The sequence below is a fragment of the Artibeus jamaicensis genome, unplaced genomic scaffold, assembly GCF_021234435.1.
Source record: "Artibeus jamaicensis isolate MK-2021 breed Jamaican fruit bat unplaced genomic scaffold, CSHL_Jam_final contig_426, whole genome shotgun sequence".
Classification (NCBI taxonomy): Eukaryota; Metazoa; Chordata; class Mammalia; order Chiroptera; family Phyllostomidae; genus Artibeus; species Artibeus jamaicensis.
The window spans coordinates 5752762-5768265 of NW_026521826.1; the positions used below are offsets into that span (position 1 = coordinate 5752762).

Genomic DNA, 15504 nt, shown 5'->3' on the forward strand with positions numbered 1-15504 from the left:
AGTTAGACGCAGAAACTTGCTGACTCCAGGATCTATCTAAAATAAGAAAGAAAAAATTCTTTAAGGTTGACAAAGATTTTGAAGGAAAAAAATATGGAAAAAAATTTAGGAGTAGATTAAAAAACTCCAAAAAGTTTCATCTCCTTAGCTTCTGTAAGAACATGCATGACCCTCTCTTGCTTTCTAAACATCTGGTAGGGCCTCCAAATGATCAGCCTCAATGACTTAAATTTCTTAGAGAACCAGATATAACCGTAATACCCTGACCACAGATTGAATGCCTAGAAAACACCATCACTTGGGGGTACCTATAAACATTCTGCAAGACAGCAAACATAATTATCCCCATTTTACAGATGAGGACACTGAGGTTCAAAGAAGTAGAATCACTTGCCCAGGGGCCCTGTAGCTAGTGACAGAAGCAAAAGGTGAAGCTAACTTGGATCTTGATGACAAGTTCATGTTCTTTCTACTTTGCCAGGTTTCTCCGGCTTGAGTCACACATGGACTTCTTTAAAACAGCAAAGACTTTCATAAACCGCACTGACCATATTCCTGTGAATCTCCCATGTCCCAGAGCTGCCTTGGCAGCTAAACAAGAGATCCCATCAACAAAGAGCACCACTCCTTGCTCTGACCCTGTTTTCAAAAGCTCCACTAACACATCAGGAGAAAAGAAGACACTTTGGGAACATCTCCACTCTGGGTCCTCCCCTCCAGATTCCCTTCCAAAGTTCTGACAATTATTTTGGACTAGAAGGTGGACTTGGCTCCCTACAGACATACCTGACATCTTATTCAGTTAATTCCTATCAAACAGGCCAGGTACCTAATATGTGCCAGGCGCTGTGCCAGCTACTGGGGAGAGAGCAGCGCAGAAGGTACAGACTTGCAGTTAGAATGGACGGTAACACCATCTCGCAGCCTGAATAAAGTGAGAGAGTGGGCCACACCAACAGCATCCCCAAAAGGGACGTGCTTGTAAGCCCATGGAACTGAGGAGACCAACTGCTGAAAAATAAATGAATGGAGCCTGCTGGGGCTATGAGGCTGGAGAGGCCCTACAACTTGCCCTCCATTCAGCGCAGAAGAGAGAGCACTGCCAGGACTGCCAGTCCTCTCTTCATAAAGGCTTCACTTCGGACCCTGGGAAGCCACTGCTCCCTTCCATGACTATGTGCCTTTTACCACCTTCTCTTCCCTTACAACTTTGTTCACTGAGGCTGCATTCAGCCCACTCCGTCAGCACCTGTGTGATGCCTTGACAGCCCAGTTGAGTGAAGTGGGGTGGCTTCTTTGCCTCTTTCTATCCTCCCCACCCCAAGCTATTTCTTCTGATTTGCAGCAGAGAAAAAAAAAGGCAGAGTGACTACAGGGTTCTCACTGGTGGACAGAGTAAAAGCCAGCCCCTCTTCCTCAAGTTCTGAAGACTACCTTCCTAGCTCCTGTCTACTACCTATTTCTTTTACCTCTATTTGCACTGAGCATTTGAGAACTACTGTACCCTTTAAAAAATAGAAATAAGTAAAACTAAAGGAAGAGAGCTATGACTACTTTTAGCAATGGTGGTAGTGTTACTGGGGTGCACGGCAAAGAAGGCATCAAGAGCAGAGAGAACACACAAGGGCTGGTCTCAAAGTATAGCCTCCCCCACTTCTTCCAACTCTGCTCCTCACCACCAGTTAATGCTGAACATTTTTCATTTACTTAAGGGTGTTGGGAATTTTTTCAAAAGTAGCCTCATATTTTCTATGCAAGCCTGAAATTTTATTCCTATCTCTATTTCAGTTAGGGAAATAGCCCTGCCATACAAGTTCTACAAGTCACACCGGGACTTGAAATTCATTTGCACAAACCCAGAGCACCAGGTTCTGCTCCTATGTGTGAGACAGTAACAGCTTCCTGGGGTGCTGCTCTGCTGAATAAGGTAACCAAACCCAGTTTTTGTCTTGTAACTACTACATTTCAAAAACGAAAAGTCACATTTTGAGTGTTGTTTCACCTTTTATTTTCTTCTTCACATACGCAGCCTTTCTTGCTGAAAATTTAAATGTTGGGAAAATAACTTCTTATGGAAGAATGACTCAAAGTTTTTAAAGACACCCACAAATTCTTCAATGAAATGGACAACTCACGTCCAGAAAATTACTAAGACAAGGAAACATAATTTGTCCTTATCTTATTAAGATATAGAATTATGTGAAAGAGGAGAGGTCTCATATGCAAATACTTCCAGATTTCTACCTGGACACTTTCCATTTTCCACCCACGCTTTGCATACTACATCCATTCACAGGGAAGAAACATTTCAGAGAACCTAAGGAGCTACTAGGAATCCTTTGCTTTGCTATAAATTTTTACACTGGCAAATATATGTTTCCCCTAAAATTTATAAAGCAATTAGATACTAAGCTAAGAGTTATAAACCCAGCTTCCCACACAAAATAAATTTCTCCTGCAGCGTTATGAATCCCAAGGCAAATGTGAGCTTAGATCTCTCCTCAGAAGCTGACAAGCCCTTTGTTTGTCATCAAAGTCCAAAATTACTCAGGGTGTAAATGGATTTCTTGGCTGCTTCTCAAAACTCTGACAACAATAATACCAATAAAGTTCCACGCTACATGTCTATATGCCTGTCAAATTCAACACAAATGCAAACACATGAGATACAGAACCAGGAAGTTTTTTCAATTAAAGCCCTTGAGTGACAGAAAAAGGAAATACAACTCCTCAGCTTCATTTCATTTACTCAAGACTAACAGTGACAACTAATGCAGGAAGGAAATCTCTGGCAATTTTAATAAAACAAAGAGTCAGGTCCTTGTTTCCAGTAAACCTGCAGAATTCACCAGTGTGAAGATCAGCATTTCTAGGGGAAATGCATGTTTCTTCCTTTGCATCCTTAATTTCATAAGAATCCAACATTTTTGTTCTGAGGCTATCCATCCAAAGTTCGGTGAGGCCAGTAAGGGGCAGCAGGGGAAAGCGAATGGGCAAAGGACCTGGGATTTAATTACAGTACATCCCACCCCTTAATAAGCTGGGTCACCCTGGATAAGTAGATTAAACCCAGTCTCAATTTTCTATGCTGTAAAAGAAAATGTTCACACCAAACATGTAGTACTTTTTAGGAATCAAAATAAACAACATAGCAGATGTAAGATCACCTGGAACATAGTAAACATTTAAGAATTATTATTTTGTAAACACTAAAATTACTGCCCAGTTAGGTGTGTCAGAAAGCATAAAGCACTATTCTACCCAATTAAGGCTATGGAAAGTCACCTGGCAATGCATTTGAAGCTAATTAAAATCTCTGTTTTCTATTTCCAGGTCAGAACAGATTGTTCAATGATAAGCATTTGGTTTGGATATTCAGAGGGATGAATGGATAGATGGAGGAAGGAAGGATGGATGGATGGTGGAAGGATGCATGCATGCATGAATGGGTGGACAGATGGAGATTTGGGAACCTTCTTGCAAGACTATCAAAATCCCCAAAGAAAAGGGGAGAATATAACAAATTCCAATCCATTGTTTTTCATTTTTGAACCAGTGATTCCAGGGGAACTAGATCCATTTCACCACAGCCTCCAACACAATTTTCTCCTTTTAGAACACTATTAATTGAAGTCTTGGGTTTTAGTCTCCACAGAAAGTATTCTTAAATTAAAATGCTTAATATTCACATATTCAGATGTACAAGGTACCACAGAGCTCATCAATTTTTCAGAGACACATACAGAAAAAAAAACACGTCTTTTTCTCAAATAATTCACGGCAGCAAAAGCATCAGCCCTTACCTGAAGGTGGGTCCATTCTGTACTTATTCTCTTGACACCAACCAACTGGTCGAAGTCTGTAATCCAAGTAAAACAACCACTGGTCATAGGATTCAGTGTCCTCCAATCCCACATAGCGAAGGCGTAATCTTCCTCCAACATTTTCAATCACACTAACTATCCAGTACTGAAAAGGGTTCTGAGAATCCTGAAGTTCTATTAAGGAATCAACTGTAATGAGGTCTATAGGGCCTTTCCCTCGCAGAGGCTGTTTAAACAGAAGCAAAACTCCTTATTTTAAACTTTATTTTAAGGTTCTCATGGAAACAGATGACAGCAGAAGATAATATTTTTTCACACCATCATCCAAGCTATTGGCAAACAATCTGGTGTCCCCCCCACCCCCATCCTCTCCACAGACGCACCCCGCCCCTTCCCTCCCCACCTACACACACTTCCATATCCCCAACTCTGTACCCAACAACAAAAATCACAAGTCAGTAAGAAATAACAGTTCGCGTTCATTCTCACCAAACAAATCACCCTTCCCAGATAAAATTGCATTTGTTAGAAATGAGAATGCTTTTAAGAAGAGTTATACCCAAATTTGCCTTGAGCTAGAAAGGGTGTAGTAGCAGAACGTCTGCTTTTCAAATAGACAGAAATAACAAACACAAAGCCACAAGTTTAAACCGGGGCTCAGCAGACAGGTGCCTTACGACGGCAACTGCTGTAATGACCAAGCAAGCCCCTCTCTCACACTTTGATTACGTGCATAGAGCATGAATATGTGTAGATGGCATTTTTAATATACATTAATGACACACATGAAATTAAGATTACTATGTAAAGTTATTTTGACATTTAACTTGATAGTTGGTTTAGAGAATATATGTAATTACTGCTCTATCTAAGCAAGCTTCTTAGCATGTGTTAGCATATGAAAAGGGTGTTTGTTCAGTCAGGCTTGTAGGTAAATATGTTTAAAAAAAACAAACCTAAAAGAGTACAAGTTGTTCTTTTAAAAGGGTGAAAAATCATTATTATAATTTGTTAACCAAACAATTACATTAGTAACCATTAAGACAAACAAATACACCAGGCAAAATCTTCACAAAACCAAACCCTGTAACCCAATACATTAGACAGTGATGTTCCAAAGTATCAACATCTTTTATGAGAAAAGGGAAATTTATGAAAGGTTAAGAGAATAATGACATTGTCAAAATCTGCACTGTATTCCTTGTTATTCATTGTCTTTCCCCACTTTTCAGGAGCATTCTTCAAACAGATTTGTTAACTCAATAATTATTTATAACACAATACATCTCTTCCTGTTCTATAATATACAGTAAAAGTAAAATGTTTCATCATAAAATTATTTTCAAATTAACCATCAAGATATCAAACTATTTTTTCAGTATTTTAAATTACCTTAATCACATTTAAATATGGTTAGGCACTAATTACCTTGTTTTTATAAGAGAAGTTAATTCAATCATTACTTAACACATGTATTTCAATCTTGGGGTTATGCATCCAGAATGGAATAGTCAATGGTGCTATTTATCAGTATACTCAGAGACTATACTAGAGCTTATATATGCTTAGTTTCACCTACACAAAACGGTTATTCTACAGAATTTGATTTACATTCATTAATATAAGGTCAAGGCTTAAACAAACAGGATAGTGAGAAGATAGTTTAACACTATTATTTAAAAATGTGTTCACATAGAAGCAACTTTCCCATTAATTGATTGTACTACAGATAAAAAATTTAAATGCCATTAGAATCAGTAACCTGAGTAACTTAAAAAAAACAGGAAGTTAGGCTCTTTGGACACAGATGCCTGAGCATACACATGTACCTGCAGAAGGATATATGCAAAGGTGCTGTTAGGGTTGCACTCAAGTAACTGTGAAGCTTCAGACATAGAATAGCTGTAAACAATAATACATACACCTTCCAGGAGGTTGGCAGGGGCTGTCCGGGAGCCAGTCAAGTCACGAATGAGAAATTCGGTCCAGTCTGTGTACTTTTCTTTGATTGCTGGTGAGACAAAAGAGAAAAAACATTTTTCAACACCACCCTAGTATCAAATAAAAGCACAGCACTTTCTTGTAGATGCGTTATTTCAATCTTTCTCTTAATTTTAAGCGCCATTCTTAAGAACTGAAATCACAACAATAAATCTGTCAACAATGGGTGACTTCATACCTACCAGGTGCCTCGATTTTGCTGGGCAGGAAGGAGATTAAATAAGTGCTACTGAAGTCTTACAACTTATTTAGAGACTTCTGTGAACAACAGTTATTATAAAGTATGTAATTCAGCTGGTTCCAAGAAGAAAGAGATCAGAGGGCTAGAAGAATCAGAGAAAGTTTCCCAGGTGAGAAAATAAAACCAGGCTCTGAATTACATAAAAGGTGTATAAAGGCAAAGAAGAGGAAGAAGAGATTTTCCGGCTGAGAGGAACAACACGTGCCAGTGAGAGAGACGAAGTGAGAGGGGGGAAGGGAGAAAGGCAGCAGGGTCCCCTTGGATCTGGCAGTCTGAGCACACAGCCCTGGGAAAGTGTTAGGTGGTGGAGTATAATTAGGGACAGTCCCAAAATGTCAACAAGTGTGTTCAATAAACAGGAAAATCTTTGCATAAAATGAATCTGACCAATTTTTCAAAAAATGCTTGAATGGAAACAAACTAATGGCAGAAAAACCAAGAGAGAAGCTACTGCAGATAGAAACTAAGTACGAGTGACAGGGTCCAAACCAGGGGTGACAGCTCAGTGAAAAGGAAGAACTACATCAAAGACATCTTTTGAAAAAAGAGGTATCAGCCCTGGCTGGTGTGGTTCAGTGCATTGAGTACTGGCCTTCGAACCAAAGGGTCTCTAGTTTAATTCCCAGTCAGGATACATGCCTGGGTTGGGGGCGGGGTCCCCAGTAGGGGGCGAGCAAGAGGCAACCACACATTGATGTTTATCTCCCTCTCTCTCTCCCTCCCACTCTTCTCCCTCCCTTCCCTACTCTAAAAAATAAATAAAATGCTAAAAAAAATAAGAGAAATGTCAGACCTTCAAGGCCAATATTCTACAAGTGCTTAGAAACCAAGACCTGAGCAAAATGTAACTTCCTGGCTAATCTCCCAAGCTGCAGACCTCCAAAGCCTTCATCAGGTTACATTCACACCCAGGAAGGCCCTGAGCCTTCCAGGGGCACCACAAAACCAGCAACAGGTGATTAGCACTCCCCGATTCCCATCCCCCCACACACGATCCTGATCTTCACATCACATGAAGAGCCTGTGGGCCTGGGTACTACCTGGATACTGCCTGGGTACATCCAATACTTAGCATTTCTGAGAGGTTCAAGACTCAAGTGGTGTGTAGATTGTTTAGGTACTTCAAAAGCATGATTCCTAGATCAAAACTAAAGGGACAGAGTTATTATAAAAGAACACCATGGTATCGATATGGGAAAAGCAAAGTCATGGTGTGGGCAGGATCTGGGCAGGATCTGGGCAGGGTGGGCTCTGCCATCCTTACGATGTTGAGTAATTCATTCCAATTTCTCATATGCTCTGTACTCATCAGTATAATGGTGCTTACAACATTTTGTTTATAGAATGCTATTGGAATTAAAAAAGACACACATGTCCATAAAATATAACCACATACCTGCCATATATAAACTTGGGGGGCAACCAGGGTGGGGGCTAGAACCAGGAAGTGTTCTGACTACAGGCATCCTGTTAAGTCCTGGGACTTCCGGCCCCACAAGGGACTCCCACGCTCCTGGCATTCAAAGTCCCAAGCCTTTGAGGGACCCCCCTCAGTGGAAGTCCCCACAGCATTTTAACAGTCACCAAGACTCCCTCAGGTTCCAGGCTGCCAGAAACATTTTGAAATTTCTGTGCTGGCCCCTCTTCCATTCCTTCCAGTTGTTGGTTAGGTGTTTTTTTTTTTTCCTTCACTATCACCCTAAGGGGGTATCTGGAGGAAGAAGAGAGAAATGAGAGTGCTCAGTCCACTGAGCCTCCCAACCACCAGAGAACTGGGCTCACAACAAGGTGTGAGGAGGCAGCAGCCTTTGACTTCTCGGGAAAGCACTTCTAATACTGACTTTGTTAAAGAAAAGAAGCAGAAGTGAATCTTAAATTATAAATGAAAGCACTTACATTTACTGTTAATAAAAGACTACAGAATTCCTTCCCTTGGAGATTTTTAAAAAAGAATCTACATTCATTTTTCAGAGGGTTCAAATTAAGTTGTTCTTACAAACAAAAGGATATATGATAAAAGTATTCAACAGGATTAAGTTCCAAATATGTGCAGTGCATCCCATTACATACTACTGGAATTCAAGCACATGGATATAAATATTTCTGTCCTTAATCATAAATACAACCCAGGTAAAGATGAAACTTCTGAAGACTGTTATAAATATATATATATACACACACAGATTCCTATGCATTTGTCATAACTAGATTAAAGAGAGTGTTTCATTTCAGCTTTTTAGGACTCTTTCAGTTAGGTTAAAATAAGGTGAACATTAGGTTAAAATAAGAAAAATAAGTGGTAAGAACCTCAGAATATTCCCCATAATTAGAACATTTAATAAAGCCTTGGACAGTACTTATGCAAGCCCTTACAAAGAAAGAACTTTGCTATTTAATGTTCTACACATCATTACAGGGTTGCGTGTGACTCTTAATGGGGACTCCTTCATTGGACGGTTCTAAAGATTAAATGAGAAAATAGATATAAGCTTCCCAGTAGCTAGAATGTGGGTGTACAGTATCAATCAACCCTTGTACAAAGTGAAGCATTCTCTGATAATGCTCCAATCATTCCTTCTTAATGCATTCAATTACTTATATAACATGCTAACTTTCTTTTTCAGGACATATACAAAATATCCAAAATGACGTTGTAATTATAAACTACAACTCTTTGCAACCCAAATTTAGTAATAAATTTAATAAACTTGTACATCAGATCATGGATGCAAAATGATGGCCATGGATATAAAAAAAATCACAATTAGCATTTTATTAACTTGAAAAACTATAATTAGAATAAAAGTTCCAGCATATTGAGTGCACTTTTAGTCTTCCAATCTCTTAATTTCCCTTCTCTAGTTTGCTGGTTTTGCCATCATTATGGTATCCTGAAACACTGACAAACCAGGACCCCACAGAAAAAAACTACCTTATGGAAAATAATCCCTAATGTAAACTGTTAGGAGAATCCAACTCATTTTTAGCTTCTATTCCTGTTTCTTCAGATTATTATAAAATTGACCCCCATCACTATAGAACAATACAATGCAATCCCTCTGGCTAAACTCAGTAATAACATCTTAACACAATGCACAAAGAGTATTACCCCACAGTCACTTGTTGATGATTTTTATGAGCCCCAGATCAATAGGGGAGAGCCGATACACAGTGCTCACATCGATATGAATGTTTACACACACGGCTATTTCTACTTAATTTGTAACCGACACTGCACAGCATATTATAGCTCCTGTAATCTGCATTTTCTCCACATCCAAATCAAACTCCTGTTCTTAATGTTACACAGAGAAATAAGAAAAGCAGCGCTGTTGTGACAGGAACCATAAAACTCAGAGTTCAAACCAGATTCATCACACTTACATTCCAATCTGGCTTAAGCAGTTGCTTTACCACTTTACTTTTCATCACTAAGTTATTCCTACAATTCACACAAGTCACATCTTACTGGCAAATGAATTTATTCTAATAAGCTCTTAGTGTACTTTATTATGCCTGCTTAAATAAGGCAAATACCTCAGTAAATATCTGTTTGCAGTAATGTATTGTTGAGAGAATTTATTGCAATTACATAGTATTTCGTTTGTCAGCTCCTCCAAATGGCATCCAGTGCCATCAGGGGAGTAGCGGCAGGCAGCGTCCCCATCAGGGGCACACAAGAGGTGAAGTGGCACTTGCCCAGAGGTGCTGCTCCTGCTCCAAGACTCTTTTCCAGTTCCCAGTCTCACAGCCAGGCCCAGCGGCCTCCCGGTCCCCTGCGCGGCACCCTTCCCCACGGTGGCCTCGCTCAGCCTGCCACCTGTGCCCCTGGGAAACCAGAGCAACTTACAACTGCAGCACAAAGAAAAAATCCTGGGCCGAACCACCACATACATTTTAGAACCACGTTTCCTTTTGAAAAATCTCCCTTGAACACTTTTTTCTAACGAGTTACCACTCTATCTCTTTGCTCCCCTCCAAAACCAAGTATAAGCAAAGAACTTACTCTTCACACCCCCCATCAACCCAGTCAACGTCCTGCGCCACAGCCGCCAAACCACTGAACTACACTGGACTCGAAGGACCTGAACACCCTACACCGATGTCTCCGCAAGCCTCACTTTCATACTCGACCCAACTGAGCACATCTTCACACTGTCCCCTGTGGACCTGCTCGCCTCAACTTCCGACGATTTGGTGCTGCTTAGAAATCGGTCTGGGCTGGCTCTCCTTTCTCCGCACTCTGTGGTCTTTCCACGGGTAATTTTATCCATTCACATGACCTGAATCACACCAATACCAACAATGGCCAATTTCCCTCTACAAACCAGACCTGTCTTCTGAGCCTCAGAATCACAGTTTCAACTGCCTGGTTATCAGTGAGATTCAGAATCATGACATTATGACTATTCACATTTCTTTTCTGGGAACTCACTATTCATATCCCTTGTTCATTTTTCTACACACATATTCTTTTAAAAAATGTTGACTTGCAGGAACTACTCATATATTAGGTATTACTTCTTTGCTAAACATAGCAGAGCTCCTAACATCATATACAATATTCAGCATGGGCCTTTATTTATTTATTTTCTATTTTATTTACTTTTAGAGAGGGGAAGGGAGGGAGAAAGAAAGCGAGAGAAGCATGCATGGATTTATAAATTGTAACTGTTTCACTAATATTTTGTTGAAATAAAAATTATTGAACTCAGATGAGGAGCCACTGTTACTACAGATACTACATAGCCCTTCCAATAAAATACAATTTAACTCAATAGCACACTACCAGCATGACAAACAAATGAACTGTCATTTGTTTTTTTTCTCTTATTTGCTTTACTTTCTGTATTTGTATAAGTTATCACTGAAGATTTTAGATTCTGCATACACAATCTAGAGAGCCAGAGACCCACCCATTTAATAGAGATGGCATCAAATGTGTTATATGGTAGGACAGATAATTAACATTTCTCTGGAGTTCTCCTTCTAGGTCAGTACACAATATGAGCCCACTAGGCAACACTGATACTGCTCATTTATGACTAGAACATCACCCAGAGATTCAGGAAATACAAGGATGGTCCCACACGCTCATACCGTATCCCTAAAGGACCCTTTCTCTGAAGCTTCCCAGAACCTCTTAGCACTAGAAATACACAAGACTTACAAAAGCCATACAAATAACAACTATTTATGACATCTTCAAGGCACAACTCATATTACTCTGCAACCTATTTTTAAGAGCCTAGAAGATCAATAGCCTCTAAAACTATTATAAGAAATCAAAACCTTATCATTATTCCCTGCTAAGAAATTTTTATCCAATAGAATATGGAATTGCTCTCATTCTTGCAGTTCCCTCCAGTTCTTCTCTACCTACTAATATCTCACCTTATAGACATTTCTGCTATTGCTTTAAGTATTTTCCTGCTTTAAAAAAATGGCAAGTGTGCTATTTTTTCTTCTCCACTGGGAGAAACTTCCTACAGGTCTTCTATTAGCTTGCACTGCAGCAAGACAGTCAAGCCTGAACTGACATATCACAAAGGTCCAGGGCTCTCTCTAAAGTTCCATGGACTAAGACACTCACTTTTTTAAAAAAGATTTTATTCTCGTAAGTGTCTCTCTCTCACATATACACACTTGACTTCTTCCTGTAGAGTTACTTTCACTCCTGCTGCAAAATGAATTCCATTCGAATTTTTCCCAATGCTCCCCTTAGGTGTAAGTTTTAAAAAGAATGAAACAAGTGTGCATAAAGTTTACATTAACATTCCCTTTGTATATGTACAATTACACGAACTGGCTTATTTTTCAAAATTTTTCAGAAACTGTCTGTGATGGTTTCTGTCTCAGCTCAACTGGGCCACAGCGCCCGATGTTCAGTCCAGCACTACCCTGCGTGTTCTGTGAGGGTGTGTTGGATGAGGTTCACATTTACAGTGGTAGACTGTGCTAAAGCAGACTGCCCTTCCAACCTGGGTGGGCCTCACCCAATGAGTTGAAAGACACGAGGACAAAGACCTTCCCAGAACAAGAGGTAATTATGACAAAATCAAAAAAAAACCTTAATACAGCAACATTCCACATTTAAGAATAGAAAGACTCAATCTTTCAAGAGTTCATCTCTTCCAGTCTTGATCTACAGATACACTGCAATTCCAATCAAAAGCTCAGCAAGCGACTTGGTGGATATTGACAAGCTGATTCCAAAGTTTATGTGGAGAAACAAAAGATCCGGGATGGCCGTACAGTACTAAGGGAGGAGGACACAGTGAGAGGACTGATACTACCTGACGTCAAGATTTACTATTAAACTACAGTAATCAAGTCACCGTGGTGACGGCGGAAGAAGAGACAAACAGATCAGAGGGACGGAATGGAGACCCAAGACACATATACACCGTCAGCTGGTCTTTGATGAAGGAACAAAGGCAGTACAATGAAGCAACGACAGTCTTTTCAACAAATGGTTCTGGGGACTGGATGTCCATAAGAAAAAAAAAGGAAAAAAAAAGAACCTACACATAGACTGTACACAAAAATTACTTTTCTGAAAAAAATAACTCAAAATGAACCACAGGCCTAAATGTAAAATGCAAAAGTATAAAAACTCCTAGAAGAAAACACAAGAGAAAACCTAGATGACCTTGGGTATGGTGACACCCTTTAAACTACAAAACCAAAGGCATGATCTATGAAAAAAATAATCGGTAAGCTGAACTTCATTAAAATGAAACACTTCTGCTCTGTGAAAGACAATGTAAAAAGAATGAGAAAAGTATCTGCAAAAGACACATCTGATAAAGGACTTTATCCAAAATACATTTTAAAAAACCCAACCTCTTAAAACTCAACAAAAAGGAAAAAACCTGATTTTAAAAAGGGCCAAACACCTTAACAGACTCCGCACAAGAAGAGACATGCAGATGCCATCTGCAGGAGACAACAGCACATGGTGCATCAGATGCCATCACGGAAAAGCAGATTAAAACAACAACGATATGCCAGTTCACACCTATTAGGATGGCCAAAACCCAGAACGCCGGCACCACTGAATCTGGGCAGTGCCCTGAAGCAGTAAGAATTCGCCATCACGGCTGGTGGGGATGAGACATGGGACAGCCTCTTGGAGAGGCAGTTTGGTGGCTTCTCTACAAAACTAAACACACTCTCACCATACGATCAGCAATTGTGCTCCGTGGTATTTACTCAAAGCAGTTGGAAATTTATGCCTACACAAAAGGCTGCACACACTGTTTACATCACAACTTTACTCATAATTGCCAAATCTTGAAGCAACCAAGATGTCCTTAAGTAGAAAGGATCGATAAACTGTGGCATATCCAGACAATGAAATATTATTCTGCACTTTAAAAAAATGAGCCATCAAGGCACAGAAAGACATAGAAGGGCATTAAATGCATGTTACAAGTGAAAAAAGTCAATCTGAAAAGGTCACATGCTGTATAATTACAACTATATGATGTTCTAGAAAATGCCGAGGGGTTAGTGGGGAAGGAGGGATGAACAGGGGAATACACAGTATTTTTAGGGCAGTGAAACTACTCTGTATGATAACACAATGGTGGATACACGTCCTTACACATTTGTCCAAGCCCGCAGAATGCACAACACCAAGAGTGAGCCCTCATGCAAACTAGGGACAATGTGTGATGATGACATGTCGATGCAGGGCCATCAACTACAACAAATGTACCATCTGGTGGAGGGTGTTGATAATGGGGGATCGTACCCATGTGGGGCAAGGGTGTGTCCAGGAACTTTCTGTACCTTCCTCTAACTCTTGCTGTGAACCTAAACCTCAGACTGTAAATTCCTTATCAACAATATGCTCTATCTTATCATCATTGTTCATCCTGGTGCCTAGCATAGAGGGTCCCAATAAATAGTCCCACATAAATTTCAAAAGTGAAGCAATTTATTATCCTCCCCCTGATCTAACAGATTTTAGACACCACAGTTCTGATTAGAAAAATAATCTGAGTGCTCAGGATGTACCGACTATTAAGCTGAGCACTTCCACACACAGCATCTCAGGTAGGGCTCCCCAAAACCCAATGAACTGTTTATCATCCTCCTCATTCAACAAACATGACCCAAAGAGACAGACAGACTTAGCCGGTTTGTAACAGATATACTAGAGAATGCATGTGAAAACACATGTATGGTACAGTTAAGGAAATAAATCAGACAAAAACCACAAATTATTTCAGAAATCTAGGATATAAATATAATTACTCAACAACACCTTAGACTGTCAGCTTTCTCAAATCTACCCGTTGTCTACTTGTAAAGATTTATATTGCTAGGTGGGCAAATTTGAAATAACTTAAAAACTCCTGTTTGCCTCAAGAGCTACACATCACGAAATGTTATTTCCCTTAGAATGACACTTAAGAATACTTTGCAAAAATGCAAAACTGAAGGTTATTTTCTTAATAGATACAAATCTGATTAATATACTCATTGCAAGAATTAAAGGTATCCTTAAATACACTTTGAATTGAAGGGAATTCATACTGAATATGAACAATAACATGAGAAAAGAAATGGAATGATTCTCAGTAAACATTCCACTTGAGATTGGACATATATGATATGCAATGAAATTCCTCTTCACTTTAAAGTGAAGTCCAAGAGAATCCAAAACACGTTCTTTAAGACAATCTGTCAGGTCCAGCTGTAAGCATCTGTATTACTTGCAGGCATTCTGCAAGTAATGAACAAACTCACTGACCTCACAGTCACATCTGAACATGACACATGACTCCAAAGGTGCTGTAAGTCTTCACACTGCCATGTTCGTGAATACTAGTGAAACACAAACTCTCTCCTACCAAACAGTCCTATAAAAATGCTACAATTCTGTATCTGAATTATACAAAAAGGGAACTTCTTGGCAAAATGGAGACCCCGGAGAATAATCTCCTGACTATAGGACTTATTATCCAGTTATTGTAGACTGAAGTCTTTTCCAACACTACTTTCCATTACATTTTTATTGACCTTTAAAATTTTTAAACATTTTAGTGGAAACTTGTTAGTGACATGTAAGTTTTTTTGAAAAAATCAGAATAGCCTTGGCCAGGTAGCTCAGTTTGTTAGAGCATCATCCTGATACGCTAAGGTTGCAGGTTCAACTCCCAGTCAGGGCACATACAAGAATCAACCAATGGATTCATAAATGAGTAGAACAACAAATTGACATCTCTCTCTCAAAAAATATCAAAAAAAAGAATCAAAACAATTTTGCATGTCTAAGTTACAGCAGTCACTAACAACTCAGAATTACAGGGGTGGAATGATATCTAAATGATGGGCCTGCAAACTGGAGAATAATCCAAACCTATACTCTTATTCCTTCACACGCGTCTTCTCCGAGGAAACTTCTGCTCTGAGAACTCTGTGTGG

The 15504-nt window shown here is 39.5% G+C and overlaps 1 protein-coding gene across 11 annotated transcripts in view; it reads right to left on the reverse strand.

Moving 5' to 3' along the window:
- The window catches only part of SFMBT2 (Scm like with four mbt domains 2), a 218625-nt gene that overhangs the window by 110251 nt on the left and 92870 nt on the right, over positions 1–15504 (reverse strand). For 10 of the 11 annotated variants that reach the window (XM_053665741.1, XM_053665739.1, XM_053665744.1 and 7 more), the window contains 2 exons: positions 5747–5835; positions 3804–4050 (listed from right to left, as the gene is read on the reverse strand). In XM_053665741.1, coding sequence (XP_053521716.1) covers positions 3804–4050; positions 5747–5835 — 336 coding nt within the window. Of the gene's footprint in view, positions 1–3803; positions 4051–5746; positions 5836–15504 lie in introns of those variants that run through there. The other variant, XM_037155180.2, reaches the window with a different exon arrangement.